Source organism: Mustela putorius, unplaced genomic scaffold, assembly GCF_011764305.1.
Source record: "Mustela putorius furo isolate JIRA1106 unplaced genomic scaffold, ASM1176430v1.1 tig00003870_pilon_pilon_pilon, whole genome shotgun sequence".
Lineage (NCBI taxonomy): Eukaryota > Metazoa > Chordata > Mammalia > Carnivora > Mustelidae > Mustela > Mustela putorius.
The window spans coordinates 4,860,300-4,876,744 of NW_025422022.1; the positions used below are offsets into that span (position 1 = coordinate 4,860,300).

The 16,445-nt window shown below is 37.9% G+C and overlaps 1 protein-coding gene across 13 annotated transcripts in view; it reads right to left on the reverse strand.

The window, feature by feature from the left end:
• The window catches only part of CAGE1 (cancer antigen 1), a 45,336-nt gene extending 28,929 nt beyond the window's left edge, over nucleotides 1-16,407 (reverse strand). For 6 of the 13 annotated variants that reach the window (XM_045066979.1, XM_013056808.2, XM_013056800.2 and 3 more), the window contains exons 1-5: nucleotides 16,124-16,406; nucleotides 15,010-15,227; nucleotides 11,603-11,690; nucleotides 7,412-7,917; nucleotides 3,639-4,697 (exon numbers count right to left, since the gene is read on the reverse strand). In XM_045066979.1, the coding sequence (XP_044922914.1) occupies nucleotides 3,639-4,697; nucleotides 7,412-7,917; nucleotides 11,603-11,690; nucleotides 15,010-15,227; nucleotides 16,124-16,136 (1,884 nt within the window). In that variant the 5' untranslated portion in view covers nucleotides 16,137-16,406. Of the gene's footprint in view, nucleotides 1-3,638; nucleotides 4,698-7,411; nucleotides 7,918-11,602; nucleotides 11,691-15,009; nucleotides 15,228-16,123 lie in introns of those variants that run through there. The other 7 variants (XM_013056805.2, XM_013056803.2, XM_013056807.2 and 4 more) reach the window with 3 other exon arrangements.
• Between the last annotated feature and the right edge of the window lie 38 nt (nucleotides 16,408-16,445).

Below are 16,445 nucleotides of genomic sequence, written 5' to 3' on the forward strand. Positions count from 1 at the left end.
AACCTCTTTGACCCTGGGCACAGCAACTTCTTGCTAGACACATCTCCAAAGACCAGAGAAACATAGGCATTATTGGAACTTCATCAAGATAAAAAGCTTTTGTGCAGCAAAGGAAAGAGTAAAAAAGAAAAAGAAAAAACCCCAAAGGCAACCAATAGAATGGGTGAAGATATTTGCAAATGACATATCAGATAAAGGGCTAGTATCCAAAAATCTATAAAGAACTTACCAAACTCAACACCCAAAGAATAACCTAATCAAGAAATGGGCAGAAGACATGAACAGACATTTCTTCAAAGAAGACATACAAATGGCCAACAGACACATGAATAATTGTTCAACATCACTTGGCATCAGGGAAATACAATCAAAACCATAGTGAGATACCACTCACACCAGTCAGAATGGCTAAAATTAACAAATCAGGAAATGACAGGTGTTCCTGAGGTTGCAGAGAAAGGGAAGCCCTCCTACACTGTTGGTGGGAATGCAACATGGTACAGCCACTCTGGAAAACAGTATGGAGGTTCCTCAAAAAGTTGAAAATAGAGATACCCTGTCACCCAGCAACTGCACTACTGGATATTTATCCTAAAGATAGGAATGAAGTGATCCAAAGGGGTGTATGCACCCCAATGTTTATAGCAGCAAAGTCCATAATAGCCAAACTATAGAAGGAGCCCTGATGTCCACTGACAGATGGATAAATCAGATGTGGTGTGTACACACACACACACACACACACACACACACACTGGAATATTACGCAGCTATCAAAAAATGAAATCTTGCCATTTGCAATGACATGGATGGAACTAGAGAGTATTATGCTAAGAGAAATAAGTCAATCAGAGAAAGACAATTATCATATGATCTCACTGATATATGGAATTTAAGAAACAAGGCAGAGGATCATAGGAGAAGAGAGGAAAAAATGAAACAAGACAAAATCAGAGAAGGAGACAAACCATAAGAGACTCTCAATCATAGACGCAAAGGGTTGTTGGAAGGGAATGGGTTGGGGGGATGGGGTAACTGGGTGATGGACATTAAGGAGAACACATGGTGTAATGAGCACTGGGTGTTATATAAGACTGATGAAGCACTGTCCTGTATCCATGAAATAAATAATACATTACATGGTAATTATTGAATTTAAATTTTTAAAAAAAACTTAAAAAATGGGGGAAACCCCAAAACCTCTGAGCAGCCCTAAAAACGTGGCACTCAAATTTAAATTTGTATAGATTTAAATGTTAAAAAAACAAACAAACTCTGAGCTGTGGTTCTCAAACTTTGGATTCTCAGGACCCCTTTATAGATTCAAAAACTTTAAGAATCCTAAAAGGCTTTTGTTTATGTGGGTCATACCTACCAATATTTATTGTATTAGATATTTCAACTGAGAACATTTAAAAATTTGCTTACTAATCCCTTCAAATAACAATAAATCCCTTGTATAATATAAATAACAATTTTAATATCAAATTACCACATTTTCCAAAAGAAAAAATTCATGAAAAGAGTTTCACTTTTTATATTTTTGTAAATATCTATAATGCTGACTTCATAGAAACAGTAAAATCCTCACATCTGCTTCATACATTGGTCAGACATAAAAGCAATGAATGACATTCAGTTTCTAGAAAATTCCACTGGAAGCACTTTTGAAAATGAGAGTAGCAGGCTCACAAATTCTTCCTATTACTATGAAAATACTTTGACCTCATAGATATACCAGGCCACACTTTTGAGAAAACATACCTAGAGTTCATAAAAGTAAAACGAAAAGCAGAGTAAGGATGATTTGGGGCTATTAAAGAAATTGATTTTGTCAAGATAAAACAAAGAACTTTCTTTTTTTTTTAAAGAAAGCGCCAAAAAAATAATGTACTGTGATAAACTTCTATACTGGTGTGCTATTTCATTCAGAGTTAACCAATACTAAATTTATCAGGATTTGGTTAGCAGCTATTTTGGAAGACAAAATACAGACTCTTAAGATGACTTAAGGTCATTTCTGCTTAGGTTGGTGGTTCTCAAAAGTGTGACCCTTGGCCCAGCACACTGGGGAGACTCAGGATCTGTTAGAAACATGCATTCTTGGGATGTCTGGGTGGCTCAGTTGGTTAAGCGGCTGCCTTCGGCTCAGGTTATGATATCAGAGTCTTGGGACTGAGTCCCACATCAGGCTCCTTGGTTGGTGGGGAGCCTGCTTTTCCCTCTGCCTCTGCTGCCACTCTGCCTGCCTGTGCTCTTTCTCTCTGATAAATAAATAAATAAAATCTTAAAAAAAAAAAAAACCCACAACGAAACATGCATTCTTGGGCCCCATGGCACACCTACTGAATCAGAAACCCTGAGGCAGGCCCCAGAAATCTGCATTTTCACAGGTAAGGCTGATGAATGCTAAAGTTTGAGGAGCATTGGCTTAGATAACCCTAATTTCTCTCTGGAGAAAAGATTACAGAGAGAATTCTTTAAACAGAAGAGAACAATATTTTCCTGAGAATCATTAAAAAATAACAGAACTATTTACTTGCAAATAGTACTTATACTAATTAAGGATTCCTGAAAAAAAGCCCTCCAAGGACATTCTCAAGGGAACACAATCAGCTGAACTTGTTATTAAGAGTTTTAAAATAAACATACATTTTTCTAGTTAAGATTAGCCCTCTTTCTAAGTAGTCAGAATTAATAAGGTTAAACTGTAAATAATTTAAAACAGGCCTACAAAACTATAATAGTATAAAAACAATAGATGTTCTCTGGCTTGTGAAAAAGATCTCATCTTCCAAAAAAGCCATCTGAACTGCGGAGAATACAATATTATATCCTCTCCAAACCTACTGATATGAGGCTTTCAGGCTGTTTTTTGTTTTTTTTTTTTTTAAGATTTTATTTATTTATTTGACAGAGAGAGAAAGATCATGAGTAAGCAGAGAGGCAGGCAGAGAGAGGGGGGGGGAAGCAGGCTCCCAGATGAGCAGAGAGCCCAACATGGGGCTCAATCCCAGGACCCTGAGATCATAACCTGAGCTGAAGGCAGAGGCTTAACCCACTGAGCCACCCAGGCACCCCAACCAGGCTGTTTTTTTAAACATATGTTAACTTGACTTATTGTGGTCATCATTTTGCAACATATACAAATATCAAATCATGCTACACACCTGAAACTAACTTTATATGTCAATTACATCTCAATCACCAAGTTTATAATGTCACAAAATTAACACGTGATATAATATTGGTTTGTTTGACCTTGTAAGCCAACTATGTAATTGCATTATTTAGTTTCATTTTTAGGCAGATGTGGCATGAAAACACCGAGATCCCCACCTAGAAGATCCTTTCTCAAGGGATGCTTCAGATGATTGATCACAGGTACCCAGAAAATTCCCACATTAACTTTCACCTCTACCAAAATAATCACAATAGGCCAGAAATGGCTCTTCTTTATCTGGGTACCCAAGAACCGCAGAAGCTTCTGTACACCTGTGGTGCATTTTCCATTCTCTCTTTTTCTCGTTAATAATTCTTTCTACCAACAAATGTGAGTGCAGTGTCTAAATGTGCATCAGCAGACTGCCAGCAACTCATGAAATTCTGCGCTCGAAATTCCGAATCTGTGCTGGTACCTTTTTGATATCGGCCTTGATCGCTTCTCCAGAGTGCTCCGTTAACCAGGCCGTGTCAAACCCAGGGGCATCGTTTGGCTCCTGGCTCCTCACCACCTGCTGCCGAAACCTTGCATTTTCCTGTTTTAGTTCGTTGACCTGCTGCTGGAGTTGGGCGTTCTTTGCCTTCTCGTTTTCAGATACGAACTGCAAATGATGAACTTGAGTGTGCAGTTTTTTGAGTGTTGCTTTCAGTTTCTGTCTTTCTTCCAGGTGTTCCTCCTCATGCTTCTGAAATTCCTCCTGTAAAGACTGGAACTCTTGTTCTTGGGCCTTCTTTTCCCTTCTCAGCAAGTCCAGAGTGGAGGTGGTGGCCTTTTCCAGCTCCCCCTTGAGTTGCTTCAGTTTCTCCACCTCCTCTTCTTTCTCCCTTAGGGTTCTGTCCATCTTTAGGCACTGACTGACGGTTTCATCTTCCTGTTGCATTTCAGTCATGTACCTTTCCTGTAGGTGAATGTAATTGCCCTTGATCTTCTTAAGCTCCAGCTTTAAGGTTTCCTTTTCATGCCCAGCTTCCTGAAGATGCTTTTGGGTTTGAGCTAAGACCTCGTGCAAATTCTTCAGTGTCTTGTCCGTGTCATTCTTCTCTAGCATCACTCTGTATTTGTCTTCAATTAATTCTTCCACCTTGGCCTTCAGCTCATTTATGATGTCCACGAACACCTGCTGTTTGGTAGTCTGCTTCTGTAGTTCTTTGACCTTCTTCTCTAAATACTTGTTGCTACTCTGCAGGTCTTGGATCCGAGTTTGTTGCTGTTTGTTAGTGTGCTGTAATTTCTGTAAGACTTCATTTAAAGCCATATCCTCTTCTGGAAGTTGTAAGCTTTCCAAGCTCTGCTTTGTGTCAGGCATCTTGCCTTCATCTGGAGATGATCCACGACCCCAAGTACTGCTTGCAGGAGACCAAGGTGAGCCCATCCGTGGCCTGTCCATTCCCTCCACAGCGACCTCCTTATGGTGACAGACTGGCATCTCAGGAATATCCCCAAAGGTCTGTATTCCTCTCGAAGACACTGAGATCTATAAATTAGAGTAAACGAGTGTGAAAAAGAGTATAAAGATCATGAGTTTTGATATCAAATATAACTGGCTTTGAATCCTAAGCCTCTAGTTTAGTTATAAAAGTTAAAACCTCAGTCATAAAAAAGCAGTGATAATGTCTTCTTCTAATAAAATAACACCTACTTCTTTTTTTCCCCTAAGATTTTATTTATTTATTTGACACAGAGAAATAGTGAGAGAGGGTACAAAAGCAGGGGGAGTGGGAGAGGGAGAAGCAGGCTTCCCCCCAAGCAGGGAGCCCAATGCAGGACTCCATCCCAGAATCCCGGAATCATGACCGGAGCCGAAGGCAGACACTTAACAACTGAGCCACCCAGGCGCCCCCAATAATAATAACTACTTAACAGACATTCTTAAGTAGTAACTGCTACATGCATATGTAGCACCCAAGAGCACAGAAGAGCACAAACAGTAGTTATATGATAGAGGTATGTATCACATTTACTTGTTCGGAAGAAAAACTCAGCTTTGATACCAACTTTTCTGAACACATGTGAGGTACTTTCTTTAACTTCAAATGAATTCAAAGAAATTTATCAATTACCCTAGAGTCTGTGATGCCTCTTTTGAATGAAGACTTCTTTTGCTGCTCATGAAATCATTATCTCATTGCTATGACTCCTGTGAATGTAAGAATGTCAGATGAACATGCCTCGTGATTGATTTTCTCCCACAGTACAGGTTTTGGGGGCTTTTTCAAAGGATAATAAGTGATAGTAAGAAAATGTTCTAATGAGTATGATATTTAAAACCCTGTAAAAGGGGGTGCCTGGGTGGTTCAGTTGGTGAAGCATCTGCCTTCAGCTCAAGTCATGATCCCAGGGTCCTGGGATCAAGCCCCATTTTGGGCTCTCTGCTCAGTGGGGAGTCTGCTTCTCCTTCTCCTTCTGCTGCTCTCCATGCTTATGCTCTCTCTCTCCCTCTCTCTGCCAAATAAATAAAGAAATACATACATACACACATATATAAAATATTAAAAAATAAAATAAAACCCTGTAAAAGGTATCTCCAGGTGTGGGCTGTGTAACTTTCTAGAATTTAGAGATACTGGATCCCTGTATTTTAATGGTTTACCATTGTTCTGGGATAAAGGTAACTATCTGTACCGAGGCCTACAAGATGCTCATGTCTGGTCTTGATGCCTGACCCCTGCTACCTGTCCATCCTCATCTACTATCTGCCACCTTCGATCCCAAAACACTGGGCTCATGCCAGGTCCAGGGGGTGCCATGCTCCCTGAAGCCACATGTTACTTCTGCATGGAATGCTAATCCTACCCATAGAACTCTTTTAACACCTAACTCATCCTTCAGAGCCAAGTTCAATTACCACTACCTTAGGAACAGTAAGATTCCCATCATTTTATTCATAGCATTTACCACACTTACAGTTTGAAGTTTATATGTAATATTATATAACACACACAAACTTTACATACACTTTATATTACTATTCATAGCACTTACCATAGATGAAAGTTTATATTTACTTTTATGATTAATGTGAGTTTCCTCTAGTAAGCTGTTATGTTATGAGGACAAAACCACATTTTTTTTAAAACAATTAACGAACACATAGCACAGGGCCTAGCACATAATAGATACCTGAAAGAATTTATTGGCTGAAGAAATAACTAAATGCAGCGGAAATAGGAAAGAGCAATCTTGAGAAACACTAATTAAACAGATTTTTAAAATGTCTTTTTCCAGAATCAATACAGGGAAATAAAGTTCTCTTTTACATACTGCTTCCAAATAAATGAACAAAAAAACAGTTCATACTTGCAAATGAAACATAATAGTCATAGCTTTTCTCATCAGACTTAAAATAAAAAGGTACTATTTTTGCTATTCTAGGATTATACCTATTTGCCCATACCAATTCTTAAAATTGTTACTTTTTTTTTTTAAAGATTTTATTTATTTATTTGACAGAGAGAGACATGGTGAGAGAGGGAACACAAACAGGGGGGTGGGAGAGGGAGAAGCAAGCGTCCCACCGAGCTGGGAGCCTGATGAGAGACTTGATCCCAGGATGCTGGGATCATGACCTGAACTGAAGGCAGCCGATTAATGACTGAGGCACCCAGGTGCCCTTAAAATTGTTACCTTTTAAAAATTTTCAGAGTATGTAGAATTTATACTATTGGCATCTTCAGAGTTCTCAGGACACTACATGTGTGTTGGGAAAGAATAGGTCAAAAAACAAATTAATATTTTCACTTGGGTAGAAAAATTACTATTTTGTGCTTGTCACAGAAATCCCTCATCAGAAAAATTTTAAGGTTTTCTTGTCAAATGACCTAATATCACTCTCCTTCTTTTCAACCTCTTCCTTTCTATAAACTGAATTCCAGTCAATTTGATTCACCAAACATAAAAGCCTATTATATTCAAGGCACTATGTAGATGCTAAGATACAAAAAAGTATGAGCAAGACATACTGATCCTCAAGGAAATTATCATTTGGTAGAGCTAAATTTCCAATATGGACTTGATTTTATTTGCGAAATTTTGTTTCTAAATTGATTAAGATCTCAGAAGACATCTTCCCAGAGAAGCAATGTCCCTTGTGATTAATTATCTAGCAGTACTTCAAGTCTCAGATTATATTGCATAATATGGAAAGCACATATTTTAACACTCTACAAATTATACCACCAAAAATCTTACCTCCTCTGTTGTATAATTAGTTCTCAGATCAAAGAGGTTAAAGCTATTCTCTTGATAAAATGGTTTTTCAACATCTCTGTGCACATTCTCCTCATATAGGAAGCTTTGAGGTTGACTAGACTCCATGTGAGCACTTTTAGGCAGTGACATTTCCCTGAATTTCAGTGTTTCTTCACTGCTGTGGACTAGAGGTGGGCTTCTAGAAGGTTGTCTGACACACTCGTGAGCAAGCTGGTCTTCATTTGTGGAGGTGCTAGTTCCCACTGGATTTTCTTCCTTAAATAAATTTTCCTTCACATTGGTGTCTTTTGCACAATTACACACACAACTTTGCCTTTCTGGTTTCTCTGTGTAAGGTAAGCTTTCTGTTGGATTTTGAGATATTATCATTCCATTATTAAGTGCTTCTCTGAGATGAAATTTGCAAAAGGGTTCAAATTGCCTGAAGGAGGAAATGTCGGCTGGCTGAGTTAGTAGGTTCTGTGAATCATTTCCAATGCTGACATCTCATTAGAAAGAGAAAGATGGAAATAAGAATTAGCTGACTGTAAACTTATATGTTAACAGTTATATTTACATTTATGAAACTGCTGGAATCTATTTAAAATTACATTAATTTCAGCATTTTTTATTGAGTGGATTTCAGCATGATTCTGTGCTAGCAAACAAAACAGAACTACTTTTCCATGGGGGCTGGAAGTTCTCATATGACTGCTACAAAAAAGCTTGTTACAGTGATTCTGGTCAAATACCACTGCAACAAACCCTAAGGTATCTTCAAAATTCTTTTGTTATACTGTAATTTTAAAAAGTTTTGGTTATGTTTCCAAAGAATACACAAGCACAATAGAATGATAACAAACACATATAAACTTGTTTTATCTCACAACAATCCCATGAACTTAGCATCCCTGTTGTACAGATAAGGAAACTGAGACATAAGAGATATTAAGTCACTTCCTTGCCTAACGTCACAGAGTAGATAAGCAGTACAGCCGCAATTCTGGAATACTGTTTCTTTTCTTTTTATTTTCCTAAATTTATTCATTTATTTTTAAAATTTCTTTTCAGTGTTCAAGAATTCATTGTTTGTGCACCACACCCAGTGCTGCATGCAATACGTGCCCTCCATAATACCCACCACCAGGCTCACCCAACTCCCCACTCCCCGCCCCTTCAAAACCCTCAGTTAGTTCCGCAGAGTCCACAGTCTCTCATGAAGTTAGTTAACGTATCGTGTAGTATTAGTTTCAGGGGTAGATTTAGTGATTCATCACTTACACACAGTACCCAGTGCTCGTCCCAACAAGTGCTTTCCTTAGCGCCCATCACCCACACCACCCCTCCAGCAACCCTGTTTTTTCCCCAACTATAGTCTCTTATGGTTTGCCTCCCTCTCTGTTTTTATCTTTTATTTCCTTCCCTTCCCCTATGTTCATGTTTTGTTTCTTTAATTCCGCATATAAGTGAAATCATGTATTTGTCTTCCTCTAACTTAATTCACTTAGCATAATACCCTCTAGCTCCATCCACATTGTTTCAAGGGGCAAGGTTTCATTTTTCTTGATGGCAGAGTAACACTCCAGGGTATTTACATACCACATCTTCTTTACCTATTTATCTGTCGATGGACATCTAGGCTCTTTCCATAATTTGGCTATTGTGGACATTGCTGCTATGAACATTGGGTACATGTGCCCCTTTGAATCAGTACTTTTGTATCCTTTGTATAAATACCTAGAAGTGCAATTTCTGGGTTGTAGGGTAGTTTTATTTTTAACTTTTTGAGGAATCTCCATACCGTTTTCCAGAGTGGCTGCACCAGCTTGCATTCCCACCAACAGTGTAAGAGGGTTCCCCTTTCTCTGCCTCCTTGCCAACATCTGTTTCCTGTGTTGTTGATTTTAGCCATCTAGAATACTATTTCTAAATGCTACGCTATGCTGTTTCTCAATATGATAAATTATCCAGACTTAATAAGTTTTCAAAACTCAGAAGCAAATAAAGTGGAAAGAAATAAAGTGTTACAAAATTAATGATGTCTCCCTTCTATCTTAATTCCCTCCTTCCCCCCTCCCCAGAGACAACTACAGATGAACTTATTTTTCTACTTTCCCATGTTCCTTAAATAATACATATCAACTTCCCAGAATATCTCATTTTGTGACATCTCACTGTCTCAGTAGTTTTTTCACAGCACCAAAAGACCAAAAGAAATACCTAACAGTTCCATTATATTAAGTAGTTAAGCTCAATGTAAGTATTATCCCTGACTAGATACTTGAAAATATACATAAACTGAAAGAAAAACACAATGTATTATACCATTCTTATACAACTGAACTTACTACTTGGATGAACTATTGGATACCACGTCTCAAATCTTGGAATCAAATAGGATGACATCAGCACTCATTTTCTATTCCACATTGATTTTCATATAATACTTGCTTTTTATCGTAGCAACCTCCAAAAACCCAGCTTTACAAATGATATTTTATGGAAAGGGCTGTAGTATGGTTTTACATTGAAAGAATGAACTCAAGGCAGTATTTTGTGGGTCCCACAGATGTCCAATATCACTGTTTCCTAAATATTTCAAAAGATCCTGCAGCACACTGGGTGAACTGTGGCTATATAGTATTACTTCCTGTGTTTTAAATTTTCTGTAATTAGAATCAAATTATATTTCTAACCTATCTATTACATACAAAAATATATATATATATGTATATTCATATAAGGGTATTTATTTCACTTAAAATTTTGCTTTTCAGATTTAGCCATGTAAATACATGTAGATCTCGTTCATTTGACTGAAGGATTACACTTTCTTTCCTTTTTGTTAGACATTCATTTCTATTTGCTACTAAAAACAACCCTTCAGTGAAAATCCCTGTACAAGTTTCAATGTATACTAGGAATTTTTGTTTAGATTCTGGGTGGAATTGCTGGATTATAGAAAATATGTATCTTCAACTTCACAAGACATTGCAAAATTACTCTTCAAAGTGGCCATTCCAATTTATACTTTCACCAATAGCAGAAAAGTTTCTTTGCTCTGCTACATCCTTCAAGGCATGCTAAACGGATATGAATGAAATGGAATTCTGTGGTCTTTTTAATAATCATGCAGGTTTCCTTTTCTGTGATCTGCCTATTGCTAGGCACGTTGTGGCCTGCACTGCATCTCCTCAAAATTATTTTGTTGAAAGCTTACCCCCCAGAACCTTAGGATGTAAATATACTTGGAGGTAGGGCCTTTAAAGAGGTAACTAAGGTTGAATAAAGTTATAAAACTGGGGACCTAATCCATTATGACCAGTGTTCTTTTTTTTTTTTTTTAAAGATTTTATTTATTTATTTGACAGAGAGAGATCACAAGTAGGCAGAGAGGCAGGCAGAGAGAGAGAGGAGGAAGCAGGCTCCCTGCTGAGCAGAGAGCCCGATGTGGGGCTCGATCCCAGGACCCTGAGATCATGACCTGAGCCGAGGGCAGCAGCTTAACCCACTGAGCCACCCAGGCACCCCATGACCAGTGTTCTTAAAGGAACAAAAGACACCAGAGAGGCACAGGGAAAGGCCACGTAAAAACACAAGAAGATGGCTATCTGGGAGGTCTAGGGTAAACCAACTCTTTTAACACCTTGATCTTAGACTTCCTGCCTCTAGAACTGTGAGAAAATACATTTCCATTGTTGAAGTCACCTGTGCTGTAGTGATTTGTTTTGGCAGCTCTAGCAAGCTAATATGAATTCTTTGCCTATTTTTCTATTGAGTTATATGTGTCTCTTTCTTTTTGGAGTTTTTGTCTTGAATACGAATCTTGACAATGTACATATTGCAGGTATCTGTCTGAGTCTTGTTTTTTTATTTTATTGATTATCATTTGGTCACATAGAAACTTTAAAAAATTTTAATGGGGTCAAATGTGTTCCTTATGGTTTTTACTTTTCAAGCTACTCTCTGAGCCTCAGGTGTCTCATCTGTAAAATAGAGACAAAACAACCCTTATTCAAAAAGGAAAAAAAAGCCCTATTTTATAGGATTGCTTGTAGATTAAATGTAATTGTGCATTTAAAGCATAATTTAGCACTTGGCTATTACTATTACTATTATTGCTGTTATCACAGGACACATATCAAAATCTTAGTGTCTCTGTTTGCATACTGCCAACAAAGAGATACTCACCGCCTAACCAATCATCTAGTGTGCCATACATTTCTTCGCAAAGTGTGAATTTAGACTCAACTTCCCTTTCAGCATTCTTTGTTTCATTCTGTATTAATAATAAAAAATGCACTAATATTACTATTTCAAATAAATATCATAAGCCTCTTCTGAACATGGATATGTAACTTGTTAGTATTTTTTGTTGCATGGGTAGAATGTACTTTCTGGTACCCTTCCCTACTGTGTATCTGAACTCCTTTTTAGTAAAACCATGCTAATGGGGTTATGATGTTAAATGACATTAAGCAAGTATCTTGCTATTTTAATATCTTGGTTTTTTTGGTAAGTCAAATCATGTTACTATAAATATAGGGATGTTTGATAATGTATATATCTCTTTTCATCCTTTGAAGTTTGCTAAATCTGGTCTAAACAACTTCTAGTATACTTGTTATTCGGGTTTTGATAGTGAAGATACAAGGTTCCAGTAATGAATTGAAATATGATTCCAATTGATAGAAATCTAAAAAATTCTTAGAGGGCTTATTCTCAAAATTACCTTAATGTTATCTAGCATAAAGGTTTTGTGAAGTAAATTAATAGTATAAGTAGGATAGTAAAGAAAGTCTTATTTTGAACTTTGGAGGAAAGCATTGGTTTAATCATGGATAGTGTATCAAGTATGTGAGACCTGAGGATGCTCTAAAAAAAATTGTATCTCTTACTAACATCAGCTGGTTACAAATCTCTATTCAATCATGCTTTTTATAACATTGTTGCAGTTTCTGAATATACCTCAAGTACAAGAAAAACTGAGTTATATTTTACAACAATTCGTTTTTTAGACTTCTTGCTAATTTAGACCATTCCTGCTAATGAGATTTTTAAAATACCAAGAACAATATACTTGAAAAATAAAATAGCATTATTCACATGTATTGATGTTATATTTACATAATTTCTTGGACCTCCACTACTTGTCAAATTTCAGAGCTCACTTCTAACTCTAGCCTTCTATGATAATACTATTTTTAACTAAAATAGGCCTTTTGTTCTTTTAGTCTGTAAATTTTTTATAAAGAACAAAATACGCAGTGAATTCCAAGAAAAAGAACTTCATTACATAATTTAAGACACTCATTCTTTATAATTTGATATATAATGTTAGACCCTGATTATAATACTATAACCAAATTTTCTTTTAAAATAGAAATATGATAAAATTATCATTATAAAAAAGAATCTTTAACATTATTTTTAAAAATAAAGTAAAAAAAAAAAAAACCACTCAGAATCCCACAACCCAGTGAGAAGCAATGTGATCATTTTTCTATATCAACAAATATACACTTCATCCTTGAACAACATGAGTTTGAACTGGCCAAGTCTACTTATAAAGAGATTTTTTTTGGAGAAACACAGTATAGTGCTGTAAATGTATTTTATCCTAATGATTTTTTAAATTAATTAGTTTATTTGACAGAGAGAGAGAGAGAAAAACAAACAGGGGGGAGGGGCAGACTGAGAGGGAAAGTCTTAAGCAGATGCCATTCTCAAGACCTGAGCTGAAACTGGGTCAGATAATTAACCAACTGTGCCACCCAGGCACCCCCACTCCTCATGATTTTCTTTTTTTTTTTAAGATTTTATTTATTTATTTGATAGACAGAGATGGCAAGTAGGCAGAGAGGCAGGCAGAGAAAGAGAGAGAGGAGGAAGCAGGCTCCCTGCTGAGCAGAGAGCCCGATGTGGGGCTCCATCCCAGGACCCTAGGATCATGACCTGAGCCAAAGGCAGGGGCTTTAACCCACTGAGCCACCCAGGTGCCCCTCCTCATGATTTTCTTAATCACATTTCTTTCCTCTAGCTTACTTTATTGTAAGAATACAGTATATAAATAAATATAACACATGAAATATATGAACTATTTATATTATTGTTAAGGCTTCCATTCAATAGTAGGCTGTCAGTACTTCGGTTTGGGGTGCCTCAAGTTACATGAAGCCTTTCGACTGTGAGGGGAGCTAGTACCCCTAAGTCCTGCATTGTTCAGGGGTTAACTCTATTTGTATTACCATATTTAAGGTTTACACCTTACATATGTAAGGTGTACATCAGTGAAATAATTTAACTAGGCCCCTACTGATAAAAATTTAGGTTGCTTCTGGGGCGCCTGGGTGGCTCAGTGGATTAAGCCGCTGCCTTCGGCTCAGGTCATGATCTCAGTGTCCTGGGATCGAGCCCTGCATTGGGCTCTCTGTTCAGCAGGGAGCCTGCTTCCCCCTCTGTCTCTGCCTGCCTCTCTGCTTACTTGTGATCTCTCTCTCTGTCAAATTAAAAAAAAAAATTAGGTTGCTTCTAATGTTCATTTATTTTTTATTTTAAATGATTAGTGATCTCTACACCCAACCTGGTGCTTGAACTTAACGACCCCGAGATCAAGAGTCACACGCTCTTCTGACTGAGCCAATCAGGCACCCTTAATGTTTATTGATTAAGGGTAATTCTGAATGTATCTCATTTGCATACTTCCTTGAGGTAGAATGAAAAATAACACGTGTTTTCTTATCACTAAATAGCCCTTTAGACAGGTTATGCCAATTTATGGGTTAGCCCACATGAAATTGCTAATATTTGTCCATTTTAGAACTATAAAAAGTCAATTACATATGGCACAACTTAATTCACTCCTATTATTTACATACTTGCTAATAATTGTGGAACATTTAGAACAACATCCAGTTGTTCTAAATACTGATACTAAATACTGATTTGGGAAAGTCTAACCTTTTATTTTGTGAGAAAGGGCACTTGTAATTTTCATTAAGATAGAAAATCATTGACATGTAGCGTCTTGTCAATGCCATTAGGAATGACATTTGAATCATTTGCATGCTGATGTGTTAGAACACCCTCTAGACCAGATGTCCGGTCCCTTGGACTCTTTTTTTGCCCCTGTCACTAGTTGTCATGGCCATGTCCCCTGGTTGCACACTTAAGACTTCACATGGAGGTTTGAAAGGATCAGTTTTAACATTATTTGTACAATTCTCTCTTTCTTTGTACACTAAGGGAACTGGGAAAACCAAACCCTGTATTCTCCTCCTCTGAGCCTCCACTGGAAATTCTTTTATTGTTCCCCATATTTTTTTAAAGATTTTATTTATTTATTTGACAGACAGAGATCACAAGTAGGCAGAGAGGCAGGCAGAGAAAGAGGAGGAAGCAGGCTCCCCACCGAGCAGAGAGCCTGATGCGGGGCTCCATCCCAGGACTCTGGGATCATGACCTGAGCCAAAGGCAGAGGCTTTAACCCACTGAGCCACCCAGGTACCCCTCCCCATATTTTTGAGGAAATTTTCATATGGAAAAAATGTGAAAGCTGCATACATCTGTACCTCCTAGAACTTATAAGCAATGCACACCTGAGGCAAGTCTGAAGTGGTACTGTTGGTTTCCATATAGATGGGAGAATGTGAGTGGGTTAAGTCTTGAGAAAGACTGCTGATATTGATGGCCTCTGCTTCTGACACGCTTTCTAATTTTTCATGAGAAACATCCGTTTCAAAATGCACAGGATCTGAAGATGACGACCAAACTTTTTGATAGTCCTTGTTCCTAACTGTTGAATGATGGAAGGCTTCTTTAAAAAAAAACAACACATAATTTTAATGTTTATTAGAATATGCAAACTAAGGATTCCACCCCCATCCCTCCTTGCATTAAGGAAGCAGCAATACCCCTTTTCCTAAAATTTTAAATGTCCATTGTCAGCTTATTAGAAAAATAAAAATGTTCAGTTTGAGTATACCATGGTCACTTCGTGTGGTAGTAAATACTGATTTGAACAAAAACACGTCAATACACATGTGGCTACTATCCAATAATTTCCTAAAAGACCTAGGAGGATAAAGGGCCCCCTCAATTACTTAAAACATATTTTCAAAATAATATCCGAGGACTCTCGGGTTCCATTATACTACTAATCTGATACTACTATGTCATTATTAAATCAAATCCAACATTGTAAATCAGTTTTCTCCCACTTTCCCGACCGACACTATTCTCTCAGGCACTTGGATTGGAGAACTTGGGAGACACCTTTGGTATCCTTCTACCTCATCATCTGGGCTATCCAGTTACCAAGCCGTATCCATCTCTCCTTTAACAGTGTTTTTTCTAACCCATGCTTTCTTTCCACCTCTTACATCACCACTTCCGATTACAGTTTTAGAACTTTGTTCATATGGCACCATCTGTCAGCTGACATTTTAAGTTAAGCTTTCCACTTTCATTCTGTCCTTACCAGATTTATGCCACACTTTAAAAATATTTATTCAGATATTTGGATAGATATTCCGGGACAGTCTAACGCTGTTTTAAGATGGGTGTTTAAAAAAAGTCATTGGGAGTTACCGCTCCAAATTCTAGTTTTGTTTTAAAATTTTTTCAGTCGCATCACAAACTTTTAAAGTCACTTATCCTATTTTCCCCTCAAAACAATGCACCAAACTCCTTAAGTCTAAAAAGCGTGCTCACTTCCAGGGTCCATGGCTTCTGGATCCGCAGTAACGGTTTCGTTCTTCCTCCCTCCGCGTACGGTTTTGCGCGAGGAAGACCGACACTTGAAGGGTTCTCCCACCGAAGAGATGGGAGATGCTCTTTAACTGTATTCAGCGTTTTAAAAACCTAGCAGAAGACAGGCAGGCGGGCTGGAACGACCCTGTGTGACGTCAGTCCGCTGCGCCAGCCAATCTCCGCGGGGAACTCAGCCGCCCGGGCTCCCACGCCCTCGTCCCCGCCTCTCGCCCTCCGGCGCGGGGCTGTAGAGGGCGGGACTTCCGGCAGGACTGAGACATCC